At 40.1% G+C, this 20,330-nt stretch overlaps 1 protein-coding gene across 2 annotated transcripts; it reads right to left on the bottom strand.

Annotated features, from left to right (window-relative positions):
* Window positions 1-446: 446 nt before the first annotated feature.
* On the bottom strand, window positions 447-19,981 carry LOC102310202 (integrin alpha-L). Of its 2 annotated transcripts, none has more exons than XM_042219576.1 (25): window positions 19,873-19,981; window positions 19,083-19,200; window positions 16,804-16,892; window positions 14,647-14,729; window positions 14,453-14,549; window positions 13,979-14,109; window positions 13,742-13,884; window positions 13,465-13,615; window positions 13,047-13,182; window positions 12,887-12,939; window positions 11,874-11,979; window positions 11,672-11,799; window positions 11,350-11,492; window positions 11,073-11,223; window positions 10,655-10,790; window positions 10,495-10,547; window positions 7,962-8,046; window positions 7,669-7,808; window positions 7,315-7,461; window positions 7,007-7,204; window positions 5,444-5,568; window positions 5,216-5,355; window positions 4,989-5,119; window positions 761-877; window positions 447-575 (listed from the first exon to the last, which is right to left on the bottom strand). In XM_042219576.1, the coding sequence occupies exons 1-25, from the start codon at window positions 19,907-19,909 to the stop codon at window positions 564-566; spliced, it is 2,850 nt and encodes a 949-aa protein (XP_042075510.1). In that variant the 5' UTR covers window positions 19,910-19,981; the 3' UTR covers window positions 447-563. The 2 variants fall into 2 exon arrangements, with proteins under 2 accessions (XP_042075510.1, XP_042075511.1); XM_042219577.1 differs by having other exon boundaries at window positions 13,985-14,109.
* Between the last annotated feature and the right edge of the window lie 349 nt (window positions 19,982-20,330).

Here is a 20,330-nt window from a genome sequence, read left to right as displayed (position 1 = left end):
TAACTGAAGGCCCAGGCTGCTGATAGCTTCTCATGATGTTTCTTCCTCACTCTCTGTGTGTTTACACACCTCTCAGCTTTTAATTATGAGTCATTATTAATCTCCGGCTCTCTTCCACAGCACGTCTTTTGTCCTTCCCTCCTTCCCTCACCCACAGCTGGTCACAGCAGCTGGCTGCCCCTCCCTGAGCCTGGTTATGCTGGAGGCTTCTTCCTGTTGAAGGAGAGCTTTTCCTTCCAACTGTTGCCATGTGCTTGTTAATGGGGGGTAGTTTTTATTGTTGGGGTTTTCTCTGCATTCATCTCTATTTTGTCTTTGTGGGCTTTAGGTGACTGTTGCTGTGATTATGTGGGGTGTAAATAAAACAAAACTGAATCTAAATTAAATAACTAAAAATTAGGAAAGAACGAATTGAAAAGTTTTAAAGACAAAGTTATTTCTCATTGTTTTCATCAATAAGTCTTTTATTAATTACTCCATGATAATAACATGTTTTTTACTTGCTAAAGATCAGAAATACGTTCTTGAACAGTTCAGCTCTCACTTCTTCTTCTGCATTATTTTTAAATGGGAATCTGTAAAAAGTAAAAGAAAAAACAAAACAGGTCAAACTTAAACCGCAGGTCAGAAAAAAGCTTCAAACCTCATATTAAATCCTACTAAATACTCTTGGTAAATATAATAGGACATGACTATAGCTGTATCTTTGGTTGTATACAATAAGCATGTAAATACAGACTGTACGGGCGACTGAACTTACCTCAAGGACAGCCTCTCTTTCAGAGTCCACGCTCAGGACGGCGCTCGCGCTCTCGCTGTCAGGTTGAAGGAAGTTAAGTCCGATCCTGAGAGGTGTTGATGTGTCATCCACATAGTTCTGTAAGAAACAAAGTAGTGGCATCATCATTTCAAAACCGCGGTAAAGTGAGCCGTCATTTGTGAGCCGCGGTCAAGCCAGCCGCCTCCTATCCGCCGCATAAATTTCCTTGCGCTTTTACACCAGTCTTTACGGTAGCGCCTTTTCGCTTTATATCCTGATTGAAAGCCTAGACTCGAACAGTCACACGCACACGCGCGCACACAAATTACAATGGAACAGCCCAATGCAGCCATCGTGACAGTCTGGTTGCATATTCAAAAATTCATTAAAAATCATTCTTAAAAGTTGATGCCAAGCTTTCAACACAATCCTCTTCTCGGACACCTACTTTACCTCTGGGCCAGGTTTTACCCAGATTTACTGTAATATTCCTCAGAAATTAATGGAAACATTTATTCAATCTAATACAGTCAGTACAATAGAATTATGTCAATTTTCAAAAATTCATCAAAAATAATCCTGAGTAGTTGAGGTCCAATTTTCAACACATCCCTCCTCTAGGACACCTACTGTACCTGTGTGCCAAGTTCCATCCAGATTCACTGTAATATTCCTCAGAAATTAATGGAAACTTGTATTCAATCTAATACAGTCAATACAATAGAATTATGTCAATATTCAAAAATTCATTAAAAATCATCCATAGTAGTTGAGGTCCAACTTTCAACAGATTCCTTCTCCGGGACACCTACTGTACCTGTGTGCCAAGTTTCAGCCAGATTCACTGTAATATTCCACAGAAATTACAGGAAACTTTTATTCAATTTCACCGTCAAATTAATAAAGCTTCTCCGATTCTGATTTTGCTGTACATATGTAGGTTATGTATTTCAGAAATGTAAATAGAGCTTGTTCGTTTAGATTTTGTATTGCATTCTTTTTCATTTTAATACCTTTTCTAAAAAATTACACTAAGTTTAGAAAATAATGTGATTCTCGCAGTTTGGGTTTGTGACCCAACCCTTTTTGCATTAGTTTTGGTATTTGTTGATTAAGATTACTATTGATCAATGTATGTAATTCTTGTTTTTGCTGTTATTAGTTAGTACTTTTAATTTGGCGATACTTTGTTACGTTCTTCTAATTCTCCCTGACAGCTCATAGTTGCTCAGTCTTTACTGCTTTGTTTAAATAGATCTTTTCGTGTCACCTACCATTACAATTCATTCCAATCGCCCTTGTTTGTTAATGTGAGGTATACATTCGTCATGTTTCCTGTTTTAAGAGTCTGTTTTCCTTTCTCATGTTCAAGTCTTGGGTGTACCCCTTCATATTTTATGTCATACTGCTGGTCGCCATCATGTTCAGGTCTGTAGTAGTGTTGACATAGTCACAGTAATATTAATAACAGTCGTATTTTAGTCTCGCCCATTTCAGGATTAATTACAGTTATTGTAACCTATTGCTTTTGCCTTGTTGTATGTTCAAGTTTCTTCCATCAGCCACAATAAAGGGCTCTCTTTTAGTTCATCACAGTTTTGTTGTCCTCTATGTCCTGCTTTTTAGTCTGCTTTTAAATTACATCATCTCACCCGCTGTATAGTAAGTAAAACATATTCCATTCTAAACCTTGCGGTAATCTTTAAGAACATATTTTTAAAAATTGAAACAAATTGAAAAATATTTTTTCAGAAGACTATTTGTAGTGGATTCATCTTATCAATGAAGTAGAGTTTCTGAGCAAATATAGATGTCTATGTTGTTGTTGGACCTCAACTACTCAGGATGATTTTTAATGAATTTCTGAAATTTCCATAATTGTATTGACTGTATTGGGCTGTTCCATTGTAATTTGTGTGCGCACGTGCGCGTGGGATATAAAGCGAAAAGGCGCTACCGTAAAGACTGGTGTAAAAGCGCAAGGAAATTTATGCGGCGGATAGGAGGCGGCTGGCTTGACCGCGGCTCACAAATGACAGCTCACTTTACCGCGGTATTTCAAAGCCTAAAAATACTACGATGGTAACAAACTCAAGCACTGTTATTTGATAAGTCTTAGAGTCAGTAGCGAACTGGTGCGCCTGCTGCTTGCGGCACAGGGAGGAGAGGGCGGGGCGGCGGGGGATTCTCTGGCTGGCCGGAGCAGCATCTAATAACCAACTCGCAAAATCAAACATAATAGAAACAAACCAACAAAAACGAAAACACCAGACATCATGATACAGACTTATAATTTGCACCGATGCCATCCATCCATCTTCATCCGCTTTATCCGGGGGCGGGTCGAGGGGGCAGCAGCCTAAGCAGAGACCTCCAGCTTATCCGGGGGAACACCAAGGCGTTCCAGGCCAGCCGAGAGATATAATCTCTCCAGCGTTTCCTGGGTCTGCCCCGCGGCCTCCTCCCGGTGGGACATGCCTGGAACACCTCACCCAGGAGGCGCCCAGGGGGCATCCTTGTCAGATGCCTGAACCACCTCAGCTGACTCCTTTCGATGTGGAGCAGCAGCGGCTCTACTCTGAGCCCCTCCCGGATGGCCGAACTTCTCACCCTATCTCTAAGGGAGAGGCCAGCCACCCTTCGGAGGAAGCTCATTTCCGCCGCTTGTATCCGAGATCTCGTTCTTTCGGTCACTACCCACAGCTCGTGGCCATAGGTGAGGGTAGGGACGTAGATCGACCGGTAAACTGAGAGCTTCGCTTTTACACTCAGCTCCCTCTTCACCACGACGGACCGGTGCAGCGTCCGCATTACTGCAGCTGCAGCACCAATCCGTCTGTCGATCTCCGGCTCCCTTCTCCCATCACTCGCGAACAAGACCCCGAGATACTTGAACTCCTCCACTTGGGGCAGGAACTCATCCCCGACCCGGAGTGGGCACTCCACCCTTTTGTGGCTGAGAACCATGGCCTCAGATTTGGAGGTGCTGATCCTCATTCCCGCTGCTTCACACTCGGCTGCGAACCGTTCCAGTGCGAGCTGGAGGCCCTCACCCGATGAAGCCAACAGAACCACATCATCCGCAAAAATCAGATGAGATTCTGAGGTGAAAGCCCTCCGCCACCTGGCTAGGACTGCCACTGCTTAGAGTAACCCTTAAAAACTAAGCATTAATACTGATGAAAATGAGTTTTTCACTTCCGTTTGCATCATTCAGGTAGATTCATTGGGATTTTTTTTATTACATTTTTTAATGTAGCTACAAATCGCCTCATCTTATCCACCTAACATTTCACACACACTGCTGCTAAATGAGCAGATTTACCCATTTTAATACCCATTTGTTTGATTTTTTAAAATTAAATTAAATTAAAAAGTACCTAAACAACATTATCCTGCTGTTGTCTGTGGTGTTTTGGTCTCTGGATACAGGATCAGGGTCTGCCTGCCCCTAGCTTATAGTTACGGTCGGATCAGGTGACCCTGAATCCTCCCTTAGTTACGCTGCAATAGGACTATGCTGCTGGGATTTTGTTCCGCAAGCACCTCTTCATTCTTCAGCACTCTGCATTTAATCATTAGTTATTATTAATCTCTGTCTGTTTTCCACAGCTTGTCCTGTCTCCCTCCCCTCACCCCCAACCAGTAACAGGAGATGTATGGCTGTCCCTCCACTGGTTGTGCCTGAGGTTTGTTCCTGTTGAAAGGGAAGTGTTGCTTTCCACTGCTGCAGAGTGCCAACTCATAGGAAGCTGCATGATTGCTGGTGTTTTCTGTAGGATCTTTATTGAGGTGATTGTGATTTGGTACAGTATAAATAAACCTGATTATTGATATTAAGGGCCATATATAATGCCTTTAATTAAGCATGTCCAAAGCTTGCAGTCAAATGATTTCCTGTGGCAAACCCTAAAGGGCGTGGCCAAAAGAAAAGGACTTGTAGACAAATCTCCGCCCACCTTTTCTCAATGGTTTAAACCCCAAGCTTGCCAGGGGCAGTCAGTCAGGTAAATGTAAAGTGTAAAATAATCATGTAAAATGTCTTTTATATGGCACCAAGCCCTTTGAGGCTCGGCTAAATTCAGAATCTTATGTGACATGTCCATAGTGCGTGCTATGGCTTAAAACAGCTCACAAAACTGGCGCTTTAAGGAAAAGTGGTGATTGAACGATGTGTTAAAGTCATCAGAGAGTGAATAAATAAACTGATGATGTTCAACATTCTTACTGCTCTGTTGATGGAGTAGCTGACGCAGGTGTTTTCATCTCTCAGCTCCAGGGTCTGACTGAACATACTTTGACTTGCTTGACTCGTCACATTAAGTGTGTATGTGATGTTCAATGCTGAGCTCACTGGCCCTGAAAAAAGTCACATTAAATAAATACACATTAATCTGAATTTTTAAAAAACAGTTTTAATGTCCCACATTTGTCCGCTCATCACGACAAACTTACCTGCTTTGCTCTTTGTTGCTTCGACCTTTTCAAAGCATGCCGTTATTTTAACCAAAGCTACATTTTTATCTGGACTCAGGGCGTCAAGGTTCTCAGGGTGAAAAGACAGACGAGCCAAGACGTTGAAGACCGGCTTGGATCTGAAAGGAAGCGAATGAACTTAAATAGATTATCGCTTCTTCTGTCGCTTAGCTTCTTTTATAGGTGCAGTGTTCATATAATATTCACCTGAATACAACAGCTGCACCACGCGATTCAACCACAACACCCGGGAGTCCATCCTCCCCGAGGTCCCCAAAGATGGCCCTTCCAAAGAATTTCAGCCCATGGTCGATATTTTTTCCCATGATTCTCTGAAATAAGAAGATATTAGAGCCGAGTCTAAATACCTCTTTCAGATGACATTACATGTCTGTGTGCTCTCATAAGTGTAAGTCTGATAATATTATCATGCTGCAGATAATTAAACTTCAATGCAAATGCACAGAGGGTTTTGAGACTGTACGAACACAACTCCATAAGCACAGACAAAAAAGAGAAAAGGCTCTGCACGTTGTTCAGTCGTTATTCTACAATATTTTGACTTGAATACATTTAGGCTGGCAGGTTGTGGAGTCTGACAGAGAAACAGAGATTCTACATGTTCTAAACCCACCATCTGAACTAGTGTTGGACGCAAAGTTCTTTGGGCAGGTTGTCATATCTTTGAAGTTATATTACAGCATTACTAAAACAATCAAGAGGCAAGCATGGAGGGGCAACAGTGTTGTGCAGATCCATCGTTTGTGCCTCAGTTCTCTGATGGTTTATAAGATTTGAAGGTTATAGAAATAATTTTCCTCCTGAATCTTTGATAATAACGTAAGTAATAAAGGTCTTTTAAAGGCTTTTTTTAAAAAAAAACATTGGCTGCTTTTTAATTCATTTTCGGTCCAGTTCTTGTACCTGATCATTTTTTTCATTTTTAAAACCACTTAACACTGACCTGTGAATCATTAAAGCATAAACAAAACTCAAAGACTGAAATTATCTAAATTGTTCTTCTAATTCAATTTCTTTTGACACGTGTCGTTTGATTTTTTTTTAGAGTTGCAGGAAATTCCACACAATATTTTCAGTGGAATCTTCAAAAATATCAAAGATAACAGAGTTGGACAGAAAAAATATCATTTCTTTTGAACCAACACAGTGGAGGCTCTGTTATGGTTCGGGGCTGTCGTTAAATGGCCAGTCGGGTTCACGATTTGTCACAATTTACAGAATTATGAACACGGAAGAGTACAGTCAGATTTTGATCCACCTGGAAAGCGCCTGATTGCCGATGGCTACATTTTTTTTTAGCATCACAATGATCTCAAACACGCTGCCAACACAGTAAAAGTATACCTTTACAAAAAAGCACACAGTGGAACACTAACAGTCATCGACTGGTTTCCCCAGAGCCTGGACCTCAACGTTACTGAAGCAGTGTGGGATCATCTTTATAGAGAACAAAAGGCAGCCAACATCCAAAGAGAAGCTTTGAATGTCCTTTAAGGAACTAATCCTGAAGACTACCAATTGCAAGAAAGAAATGACCTGCCTAAGAGAGTTCGGGCTGTGTAAAAGAATAGAGGCAGTCCAAAGCTTGTTATAACTGTACAAACTCTATTTTTGCCTCTTATATCATATTTCCATGTATTTTGCACATGTTTGCAAGAAATCACTACACCTACTTAGCATTTTAAAAGCAGAATATAAAGACATGACAGGTGGCTCAAGACCTTTGCACAGTAGTATTGCTGGTGTCACCTGGCTGAAAGTGCTGACTATCCCTCTCTGCCTGTTGCCATGGTAGATATACACAGCCCCGCTCTTATCATCCTCAAGCGGAGCTCCGACAGCTACGTCTCGGAGTCCATCTCCATTCAGGTCTGGAAGACTGGATATGGTGGTGCCAAATCTACCCATAGATGGTCCCGTCACATCCTGGTTACTTTCCAGTACAGTCTAATAGGAAACGAGGATGTTAATAATGGACTATGAAAACACATGCATTTATTTTATCAGCTTTAAAGCTCACAGTGTCACACTGGATCTTAGTTTTTATTATAGCTCACCTCATCGCTCACAGAGTAGATGTAGACCCGGCCTTCTTTCTTCACCTGAGGCAGATGAAACTGTGGAGCTCCAACCAGCAGGAAGTCAGTGCTCCCATCTGAATCAACATCTAATGAGCACAGCTCAGCACCGAAGTAGGAACCAATCTAAAAATGTTTTGAGTGTAAAGGATGATTTAGAAAGTCAAAACCAAACCCAAAGACACAGCTTCAAAGTAGTACAGTTATTAAGAGCTGTCCTCTTAATATGACACAAAATCCAAACTTTTACAAAAGTTTTGGCACAAATATTTCCATGCTTTAGCTCAAATCTGAATATTTTTTAAAAATCACAATATTTCCATAGTTACCAACCTGTTCTCCACGAATTTTCTGCACTTCTGTCCAGTATATGCAGTGGTGTCTGAAAACGATCTGTCCTGTTTGCTCAAACTCTGGTAAACCCACGAAATACAAAGGAACACCGTTTTTCTTTCCAATGGAAATGGAATTTCCTGCAACAGCCAAATAATAATCTGCTAAATGTTCACTCTGGATCTCATATGTGCTACACTATGGTATCTCAAGTCATAGAAAAGTAATCTTATTAAAGTAGCAGGTATCATATAGATAGTAGGTAATAATAAAAAAAAAAGAAATGGGTTTACCCAGGTAACCCTGCATTTGTTCTTGAGGTCTATGGAGAAAACTACGCCAGCTGTTCGATCCCACAGAACCCACGATCAGGCTATCCTGCTCACAGAAACATCTGATTACAGTTCAGGCTGAACAGAGACAGAGAGGAACTGAGATACCAGTAACAGTGATGAGGTAATGTCACAAATCAGTCATGAATTAAAATAAGAACGCTTACAAAAAAGCAAAGCTCAGCTAAAAAGGAGATTTTGAGCTGCCTCGTTCACATTAAGTGATAGGAACTGTAGGAAAATGATGTTTTTCCACTATCACTTAAAGCACACTACTAAGGCTAGGCTTGGTTATAATCTGAAGCAGAGAAATTGCATTTATAGTCTCATTCATGGGTTTAATGATCCACTGTAATTATTATTTTAATTAATAATCGACATTCTGTAGTTGTATTGACGGACAGTTTAAAATATATTATTAGAGTTTCTTCAAACTGTTTTCACATTTTGAGTTTAATATACATTTTGGATTTTTTGGGGAAAGTAAAGCTTTTATGGTTTGTTTTCTTTGCTGTACATAAAATGCATCCGATCACTCCAAAAAAACAGCAGCATACTTATTTTTCTGTATTTCAATAACTACAGTGGAGATGCAACTCATGTTGCTGATGCTGTGGAAAATGTAATTAACAACAGAATTTTGCAGTTATTTGCATTACATTACACATTGTTTTATTCACAAGAGAATATAGGAAACATATCAAATTTTTGAACAGAATCGGCTGTGAAGTTGGTCCTGTCTTCTAAGGAGCTGTCTTCTTGTAGTCGACTACAAGAAGACAGCTCCTTGGAGGACAGGACCAACTTCACAGCCGATCAGATCTGCACACTGTTAGACCTCTGCCTTACCACTACATACTTCAAATACAACGAAGGCTTTTACAGACAAAAACATGGCTGTGCCATGGGCTCCCCCGTGTCACCTATTGTAGCCAACCTTTACATGGAGGAAGTGGAAAGGAAGGCTCTTGGCTCTTTCAAAGGAAGAGTACCCAGCCACTGGTACAGATATGTGGACGACACCTGGGTCAAAATCAAAAGACGGACAGATGCAACAACATTGTCATCCCCTATGTAGCCGGTGTATCAGAGAAACTCAGGAGAGTTTTCTCCAAGCATGACATCCCGGTGCATTTCAGACCCAGCAACACGCTCAGACAAAAACTGGTTCACCCGAAAGACAAAACGCCAAAACACAGACTTAACAATGTGGTGTATGCTGTACAGTGCAGCGAGGAATGCCCAGACCTCTACATTGGAGAGACCAAACAGCCACTTCACAAGCGCATGGCACAACACAGAAGAGCCACCTCCACAGGACAAGACTCAGCGTCCATCTGCATCTTAAGGATAAAGGCACTCTTTCGAGGATGCCAATGTTCACATTTTGGACAGAGAGGACAGATGGTTTGAAAGAGGAGTGAAAGAAGCATCTATGTCCACTGTGAGCGACCATCTTTGAACAGAGGCGGGGGTTTACGACACCAACTCTCTGCCATCTATAATCCAGTTTTGAGATCCCTTCCCAGACGCCTTAACGCCCACTCACATCCTGGGCCATCTGACTCAGGAATTCGCATGATAAGGTGGGGCCAGGTTTCACAATGAACTCACCCGAAACTCTGGCTGATTGGGACCCACACCCAGTTTCACACCTTGGCTCAGGCGATTAGAGGATCATCAGGGGGTCCTTTTGTCCCTCTGTGGGGGGATACTCCCACTAGGTTTATATCTGGGACTCTCCACCATTTGACCTTAGAACTGAAGAAGCTTCTCGGATGAGAGGTGAAACGTCTTCAAGTAACTTAAAGAAGTCCAGACGCTTTTCTTTGCAAGCTCCTTTGACTACGATGACCTGGATGACTGAGAACCTTCACAGACATATGTATGAGAGAGCTTTAACCTGCGTTTGTGGATGGAATGGTGAACTGTGTTCACAGACAGTGATTTCTGGAAGTGTTCCTGAGCCCATGCTCATGTGATTTCCATGAAAGAATTGTTCCTCTTCTTAATGCATTGCTGCCTGGGGCCCCAAAAATCACAGACATCCAATATAAATTTTTGGCCTCGTCCCTTGTGTACAGATTTCTCTTGATTCACTGAATCTATTGGTGATATCCTGTACTGTAGCTGGTGAGATATTCAAAATCCAATATTAGTGGATTGCCGGGTACAGGTTCAAATTAAAGTTCTTGATTTTTAAAACAACTTGTTTTACAAACAGAAAGACTGATAAGTAAATTTTACAATTCTAGCACATTTTCAGTGTTTCCTTTGTGTCAAACAGTCTGTCAGTGTGGATTTTATTTTCCAAACAATAAGAATTTAAAATTTTAGAAAGTAAAAGTAAAGTTTAGCAGTAGTCAGTGCTTTATTATCTGCGCTTTAGCTGCACCTGTGTATGTCAGGTTAGCCGTGACTGAGAAATTTTAATCTCGTCACAAGTAAATAATTTACACTTTGAATGTGTGCAGTTTTAACCTTTTGAAATCACCTTTTTGAAAACAGCACTGAATCCACTGAATTCTGCCAGAGGAGCTGTGCAGCCTAAATAAATAAAGAGATACATGTGACCACCACTGGTCCACACCAGGAAGATAACAGTGATTTCTGTAAATGTATTTATCAAAACAGGGAACAAAGTTTAACATCACCTTCCACAGTAAATATATTTTTCGGTAAATTCTCCAGCACTCCTGTGAGTCCATCGTAGTTCTCAATTTTGAAGGCATTTCTATGTTTTGGCTCTGAAGCGATGGCCCTGAATTTATCCAGCTTAGCATCTCCGACCTGAAATCAGAATACTGCTTGAAAACATGAAATTCAAAGTCTGACATCAGCATGGGAAGTAAAAACTGGACTATGAACTGAAATCTGCTGAGCTGTTTGTGCTGAGACTGACACCATGATGCATTTCTACTTTAGTATGACTGTGTATCATCTAAATAACAGTGAATAAAACAGTCTAATACTATAAGAGTGTTTATGTGGCACAAAATTATCACATTTATTTGTCATTAACTGATAAATATGATTTTTCTGTTGGGACTGGTGTAACACATCACATCCTACCCCAATGACTAGACGAATTATATTTTTATCATCGTATCTTTTAATGATCCCATTCCTGTCTGTATCAGAGGGATCTCCATCTGTGATTAGAATCAGAACTTTGGTAACATCAGGAGAGGCGCCTGCAGCTGGGCTGTCAAAGATTTCATCTCTGAAACAAATGTGAAAGCAAAGCAACACTCAGAATAAACAACATTTAAAAATATGAATAAATGAACAAATACAGTGCTCATTATCTCACAGCTGTATTGATCCTGCTGCTTTTGACACAACTTACAACACAAACTCGAGGGCTCTGTGTGTGCTGGTGAGACTTTTTAAATGTTTGTCTTTCATAAGTTTATCGAGAGCACGTCCAGCTGCATAGTCATTGAAGTCAAACACTTTGTGGACTGTGGAGGAGAACTGAACTGCTGCAAACTGAAAAAACCCCCAATATGTTAGGTATATGACTGTGGTGGGGCGTGGCTTGCGGTGCCGTGCAGGTGCGTTTGCCTTCCCTGCACGGCACCGCAAGCCACGCCCTGCCATAATAACATCAGGTATAGTTGACATTATTTGGAATATGCTTTGAGTAATTTAATGAATAGTGTAATTACCTTTACTGACAACATCATGAGGTCAGTTATGTGCACAATGAAGTCTTTATTTTTGTTGAATTCAGCTTCGGTCATACTCGCTGATCCATCAAATAAAAAAACGACTTCCACAGACTTATTTGTTCGTTCTGGGGGGAAAATTTTGAACAATTTTAAAGAGAATGTAACCAGGAACATATAAAACTTTAAAAAACAGTTTTACCTTCAACAACAGAAGAAGAGGTTTGTTGAAGATTTGGGATCTGGTGACAGACAATATTCAGGTAGGAGTTGTCGGAACAGTTGCTGACTGCAGTTGTGCTGCAAACCTAAAACAAATTATAACTGAACTTAAATGTCCAACAATGGAAATATTTAGCAGTTACAGTACAGCTAAATGCAGAGCATAGCTCAAATCTATGGGAAATCCATCTGTGCTGCATAATCATAACAGAAGATACAACTTAAAATGTTGACTTTAGAATATTACATAGATTCAAATCAATTGTATTTTATTTATAAAGTGCCAAATTACAACAACAGTTGCCTCAATGTGCTTTATACTGTAAGGTAAAGATCTTACAATAAAAGAGAGAAAACCCCAACAATCAGATGACCCCTGTGAGCGAGCGCTTTGACGACAGTGGGAAGGAAAAACTCCCTTTGGATGAATGAGCATAATTAAAGTGATTACTCTGCATCCTGTGGAGAACATGACTTCAAGGCAAATCATTCAGCGCTTATTCAGAATTGTTCAATTTCATCAGCCTTTCTAAACCCTGATGTCACACTGCTAGAATCAATATTTACACCAATGAGATGATCACATAATGTTTCAATTACACAAAAAGTCTCACGCAGCATGACAGCATACACTCCAGGACCCCACAACCACAAATGGTGCTCACTAGTTCAGAAAATTGATAGAAGGATGTATAGAAATAAAAAGTAAAGCTATTTTTTTTATTTTATTGCTTTAAAAAAGTACTGAACTGTCACTCGAAAGAGCAGGTTGCCACAAACCAGTGAAAATTTGATTTTACTTCACAGAAATAAAATCAGTGCTGCTGGATTATAGATCAATAACTTATCTGGACATCAAATGTGTGGAGATTATGTGATTTTCTTTATTATTTTAAAGTCGTTACTTTATAATATTAAGTGACTGTTGTTGTGATTAGCTGCCATATAAATAAAACTGAATTGACCTGAGCTGAGTTGAAGTTAGATATTCACCTTTTTGAAAACAGCACTGAATCCACTGAATTCTGCCCGAGGAGCTGTGCAGCCTAAATAAATAAAGAGATACATGTGACCACCACTGGTCCACACCAGGAAGATAACAGTGATTTCTGTAAATGTATTTATCAAAACAGGGAACAAAGTTTAACATCACCTTCCACAGTAAATATATTTTTCGGTAAATTCTCCAGCACTCCTGTGAGTCCATCGTAGTTCTCAATTTTGAAGGCATTTCTATGTTTTGGCTCTGAAGCGATGGCCCTGAATTTATCCAGCCTAGCATGTCCGACCTGAAATCAGAATACTGCTTGAAAACATGAAATTCAAAGTCTGACATCAGCATGGGAAATAAAAACTGGACTAAGAACTGAAATCTGCTGAGCTGTTTGTGCTGAGACTGACACCATGATGCATTTCTACTTTAGTATGACTGTGTATCATCTAAATAACAGTGAATAAAACAGTCTAATACTATAAGAGTGTTTATGTGACACAAAATGATCACATTTATTTGTCATTTATTGATAAATATGATTTTTCTGTTGGGACTGGTGTAACACATCACATCCTACCCCAATGACTAGACGAATTATATTTTTATCATCGTATCTTTTAATGATCCCATTCCTGTCTGTATCAGAGGGATCTCCATCTGTGATTAGAATCAGAACTTTGGTAACATCAGGAGAGGCGCCTGCAGCTGGGCTGTCAAAGATTTCATCTCTGAAACAAATGTGAAAGCAAAGCAACACTCAGAATAAACAACATTTAAAAATATGAATAAATGAACAAATACAGTGCTCATTATCTCACAGCTGTATTGATCCTGCTGCTTTTGACACAACTTACAACACAAACTCGAGGGCTTTGTGTGTCATGGTGAGAGTTTTTAAATGTTTGTCTTTCATAAGTTTATCGAGAGCACGTCCAGCTGCATAGTCGTTGAAGTCAAACACTTTGTGGACTGTAAAAGAGAACTGAACTGCTGCAAACTGGAAACGGAACAAACAACAACAAAAATATACGTTACTACTTATACTCATTACTCATATAATATATAGTTTATATACATCAATATATAATGACCATTACTGGCGTGTCCCTAAGGCTGCCCATTATCTCCACAATGAAGTCTTTATTTTTCTTGAATTCTCTTTCGCTCATACTCGCTGATCCATCAAATAAAAAAACGACTTCCACAGACTTATTTGTTCGTTCTGGGGGAGAAAAGCATGAAAATATTTAGCCTGGAAGATGGGAACAGACATAAATATACCTCAAACAGTCCTACTAGATTTTCTGGTCTGATGAAACAAAGATTCATGTATAAGCATGAACATTATTTAATTAACAAATGCAATAATTATGATCTCACAGTTGTACTCAGCCACTGTTTCTAATGTAACTGAACTAGAATCAATCAGAGTGCTCTGTGTGTGTTGGTGAGTCACTTCCAGCTTCATAGTTGTCAAGTTCAAACATTTTGTTGACCACCACGGTCTGCTGGACACAGACAGTGCCTTTACCGCTAGAACCCGCCGCCCCCAATATTTTTTTTACCTTGGGTGGACGGTCCACGGCCGAGTTTCATCTTGTAACACACTTTGTTCAGAGACGAGTTCCCACTGTGTGGATGCACTGCACGTGGGCTGCAAACCTACATCAGGTTTTAAACGAGACAAAGAAGTATAATCTGAGATCATTTTTTTTATTTTGAATATTGTCAGAGGAAATGTTTTTTGAGTGTTTCTTACAGTGATTTGAGAGCGCATGGCGTCCTCAGATATCGACAGTCCAAATTGCCTGATGGGTACTTGCATGTGTTCGGGCCAAATTTCTGTGACAATAACATCAGATTAGTACCTTATATTAAAAATACAAATACACTACATCATTCTGCAATAGAAAAAACCCCGTCTCGCTCTGGGAATTAAAACTCATTTTACATTGTGGGACACATACAGCCCACTTTAATCTTAAGTGGACCAGACCAGGTGAACTGTAGTCTTTGCCGTGATCTAGATGATGTTTCTTGCAGTTTGCAGTTTCACATGGCCTTCATAGACATTGTGATGTCTAAATTGTGCCGATAATTAACAGCACTACTGATATGACAGTAAAACAGTAAAAGTATGAGAATTTATTCTGCCATGACTAATAAAAATATCAAGATTAGCTGTTTGGACAGGCTGATCCTAAATCCGTCCCTTTAAAGGGTACCTATTATAATTCAATTGAATTCAATTTTATTTATACAGTGCAAAATCACAACAACAGTTACCTCAAGGTGCTTTATATTGTAAGGTAGACCCTACAATAAACCTATTATACTTCTCCTTACTTTCTGCCATATATCCTGTTATAACTGTAGTTGCTAATATTAAACATGGGCAAAATAAAGTCTTAAAGGTTTGTGCATTCAATCCCTTCAGACTTCTCCACACTGAGTTTCAGCTTGATGTCATCCATGTACAGGAGGTGGCTGACAACTGTTCCATTCCGTAGCCAGTCTTGTTAATGATCTCACTGAGCGGATTCAGGCCTATACATATATGTGTATATAAAATGTGTATTCCCTTTCCATGGCTGTACATTAAAAGCATGCAGCCGTTTAAATGGCTGTACAGCAAACAAACCTGGTCCTCGTTGGGCATGTACCTGAGATTCTGGTTCTTGCCTCAAACGTCAGGCGGCGAAGCAAAAAATCCTTACTCAGCATAGATAGCAGTTTATGTCTGGCATGCACACCCAACATAATTGTTGAACTGATTAACTGTTAACTGCCTTTCTGCAGACTTTTGGACTTTGGCCATAAAACTCACAAATTCAATGACGGATGAAAGACTGGTGTGTGAGAAGTTATGGTGTAGGGTCGTATGTATCAGAAGTGGCAGATGAAAAGAAAGAATGAAGGATGAAAGGGTACCTGCAGGAGGAGGAGGGTCACTGGTGCTTCTTTCCTGTCTGTCTTTTGTGTGTTGTTTCTGTTTGTGTTTTAAGGCACTATCATTTGTTTTGCTTGCTCTCTATGTTTTATTTTTGCTGTAAATGTACTGTTCTGCTGTTCATATGTCACTGTTTAATAAACTCTGTTCAAAGAATTCCACTCATTTCCAGAGGACCTTTTTGAGTGATTTGATTTTAATTGGATCTGAAACGCTGGACCTCCACAGCGTTAGTGGGATAAGGTTATCATATTGGGTTCCAAATTTGTGACCCGACACACTTTGCTCTCAGCCTGCGGGTTTACTTGTTGTTCCTAGAGTATTTAAATGTAGAATGGGAGGCAGAGCCTTCAGTTTCCAGGCCCCTCTTCTGTGGAACCAGCTTCCAGTTTGGATTTGGAGGCACTAGCTCTACTTTTAAGATTAGGCTTAAAACTTTCCTTTTTTTAAAAAAAAGCATATAGTTAGGACTGGATCAGGTGACCCTGAATCCTCTTTTAGTTACACTGTAATAGGTCTAGACTGCTGGGGGGGATTCCCATGATGCACTGAGTGTTTCTTTTTCACTCACTGATATGTATTTATACACCTATTTGCATTAAATCATTAGTTAGGTCAAAGGGGTCATATGACTGTTGGAGTTTCTCTGTTTTCTGTGTAGTATTGTAGAGTCTTTACCTTACAATATAAAGTGCAGTGAGACAACTGTTATTGTGATTTGGTGCAATATGAAAGAAAAACAAAAAACAAAGCTGAATTTAAAATAAAATCTTGAATGTGACTCTGGAAACTGCAGCAGCTGCAGAGTAGGTGCTCATTCGGTTTGAGTGAGCTAACTCTTACAAATCCAGTTTAGTAATGGTTTCAAAACAGCTTTGTTTCATATACAACCTCCATACTGTGGCAGTAATTTTTAATGTCCTGATTAAACATGTCATTTGCATTTCAAAAACCGCATTAATGTACCTGGAACAATGATGCAGTTGTGGGTCAGGTTCAGATCAGATGTGCATGTCTCCTCATGTCCTAGCTGCTCTGGTGCAGTGACAAGTGTCCTGTGGACACAACAACACTCGTGATAATCACTAAAAAGAGAGTTTTTCTGACCTGTGCTCTCAGAATTTCTACAGTGGCTTGCAAAGGTATTCGGCCCCCTTGAACTTTCCCACATTTTGTCACATTACAGCCACAAACATGAATCAATTTTATTGGAATTCCACGTGAAAGACCAACACAAAGTGGTGCACACGTGAGAAGTGGAACGAAAATCAGACATGATTCCAAACATTTTTTACAAATAAATAACTGCAAAGTGGGGTGTGGTAATTATTCAGCCCCCTGAGTCAATACTTTGTAGAACCACCTTTTGCTGCAATTACAGCTGCCAGTCTTTTAGGGTCTGTCTCTACCAGCTTTGCACATCTAGAGACTGAAATCTTTGCCCATTCTTCTTTGCAAAACAGCTCCAGCTCAGTCAGATTAGATGGCAGCGTTTGTGAACAGCAGTTTTCAGATCTTGCCACAGATTCTCGATTGGATTTAGATCTGGACTTTGACTGGGCCATTCTAACACATGGATATGTTTTGTTTTAAACCATTCCATTGTTGCCCTGGCTTTATGTTTAGGGTCGTTGTCCTGCTGGAAGGTGAACCTCCGCCCCAGTCTCAAGTCTTTTGCAGACTCCAAGAGGTTTTCTTCCAAGATTGCCCTGTATTTGGCTCCATCCATCTTCCCATCAACTCTGACCAGCTTCCCTGTCCCTGCTGAAGAGAAGCCCCCCCAGAGCATGATGCTGCCACCACCATATTTGACAGTGGGGATGGTGTGTTCAGAGTGATGTGCAGTGTTAGTTTCCACACATAGCGTTTTGCATTTTGGCCAAAAAGTTCCATTTTGGTCTCATCTGACCAGAGCAGCTTCTTCCACATGTTTGCTGTGTCCCCCACATGGCTTGTGGCAAACTGCAAACGGGACTTCTTATGGTTTTCTGTTAACAATGGCTTTCTTCTTGCCACTCTTCCATAAAGGCCAACTTTGTGCAGTGCACGACTAATAGTTGTCCTATGGACAGATTCCCCCACCTGAGCTGTAGATCTCTGCAGCTCGTCCAGAGTCACCATGGGCCTCTTGGCTGCATTTCTGATCAGCGCTCTCCTTGTTCGGCCTGTGAGTTTAGGTGGACGGCCTTGTCTTGGTAGGTTTACAGTTGTGCCATACTCCTTCCATTTCTGAATGATGGCTTGAACAGTGCTCCGTGGGATGTTCAAGGCTTGGGAAATCTTTTTGTAGCCTAAGCCTGCTTTAAATTTCTCAATAACTTTATCCCTGACCTGTCTGGTGTGTTCTTTGGACTTCATGGTGTTGTTGCTCCCAATATTCTCTTAGACAACCTCTGAGGCCGTCACAGAGCAGCTGTATTTGTACTGACATTAGATTACACACAGGTGCACTCTATTTAGTCATTAGCACTCATCAGGCAATGTCTATGGGCAACTGACTGCACTCAGACCAAAGGGGGCTGAATAATTACGCACACCCCACTTTGCAGTTATTTATTTGTAAAAAATGTTTGGAATCATGTCTGATTTTCGTTCCACTTCTCACGTGTGCACCACTTTGTGTTGGTCTTTCACGTGGAATTCCAATAAAATTGATTCATGTTTGTGGCTGTAATGTGACAAAATGTGGAAAGTTCAAGGGGGCCGAATACTTTTGCAAGCCACTGTATGTCACTTTAACCTTTCAGTTGAATTTGAATTCATTTACTTGGGCAGTAGCAACAATACGGGCACCGTCTCTGAAAACGCCCCTGGACCACATTGACAACAACCACGAATACTCTCGGGGTCAATGAAAGTAGATATGCTGTGTGGGCGTTATTTATTTTTCCCTCGATCAGGACAAAGGTAATCTTTACTTTTACCCAAGTTTAAGACAGAAACTAGAGTTACATGACCTTTCATTTTATCTTTGCACTTTTGGGACATCAAACGTGCTCTGATCATCAAATCCCAGCTAAATTTTTCCCCTACTTTCTTTCCAGTCCATTTCCTGTCCCCATCCTCTATGAGAAACGTTAAATAAAAAGTTCTATTGTGCCTTCGTGAGATCTGATCAGACAGAAATAAGACAACAACAAAAAACATGCACTGATTTGCACAGAAAAGCTGTACACCACGTTAATGATGCAGATATGATTTAATATTTTGATACTTTGCATCTTTAGATTAGCTTTGATACTCACCCATTGTTCTTGTCAGACAGTAACTGAAGCACCTTGTTTTGGAAGAAATCTTTTTGTTCTGTAGTAAAGATGCGGGTGGCTGTCGTATCAATGTTGAAAGCCAGACATACGGAGGTGGCTGCAGCACGTCATAAAAAAAAAAAATCATGATTTCATCTTGTGTAAAACGTTTGGTTGGCAATGGTAACACACTGAATTTGAGATCATCGGTTTTAGAAAGTTACAGAAACGGTTCGACTGAGGCCGTAAATCAAAATTGGGACGATGTGGCGAGAGGGGGGTCCTGATACACAATACACATCTGATTAAGTGTACAAAGAAGCTCATGATAAAAACATACTACAAATACTGTGTTCTAATTTGAGCATCCAGAGGATCGGAGGATAAAGTGTGACACATTTTCCACAACATGATATAAGATGGTTAAAAAAATAAAGGCCATAGTATTCCTAACATTTCTCTCTGTTGTTGATTTTAGCATGTATCACCCACACAAAAGCTTTGTTTGTGCACAGGTCTGAACTTTAAACTGACACAGTTACAGTCGGCCGTTTTCTCTTTTACATTAAATCAGGCCAGATGCACACTGACTGGATCTTTCTACTTTAAAAACAGACATGAGATTCCTCTCAATCTTTTTATCCAACTCTTAAAAAGAAAATCAGTAAAGACATTTCTCCAAATGCTGAATTACGCCTTCAAACAGTCAAATTGAAAAGACAACTCTTTCCCCACACTCAGCTTCTTTTTTTGATATGATTTTGTAGAAATGTATTTGTTTAGATCTTACCAACAGCCACTGCGCAGATGAGCCAGACTAACTTCATCTTTTCTACTGGTCGTTTCCACAGAATGGTAGAAAATGATAAAGGCTAAGGAGGAGTCAGAAAACGAGGAGGGCCCACGCAGTTTGAATTAATTTTTGAGAGGAATCCTTCTACACATCACGTGCATGGCTTCAGTTTTGACTGAATTATGTATTGACAGAAATATACAGTTTAAATGTTATGAACTTGTTAACTTTGTGCACCACTTTGTGACTCCTGACTCAGAAAAGTTGAAATATAGGTATAAATAATTGTATATTGTTTGCTAAAATTCAGATTCTCACAGTTTTTAGGTCTTTTTGTTAATATTTTATGAATAATCACAAAGCATCCAACCACCGCAGAGTCATCAGAAAACTTCTGAAGATGGCAGGTCTCTGTGCAGTGGCTGAAGTCTGTGGTGTTAAGGGTGAAGAGGGAG

The sequence above is a fragment of the Haplochromis burtoni genome, unplaced genomic scaffold, assembly GCF_018398535.1.
Source record: "Haplochromis burtoni strain Fernald_Lab_line unplaced genomic scaffold, NCSU_Asbu1 Contig_35, whole genome shotgun sequence".
NCBI classification, from domain to species: domain Eukaryota; kingdom Metazoa; phylum Chordata; class Actinopteri; order Cichliformes; family Cichlidae; genus Haplochromis; species Haplochromis burtoni.
Note: the sequence above shows the minus strand (reverse complement) of the source record. Positions and strands in the feature narration are given on the sequence as shown.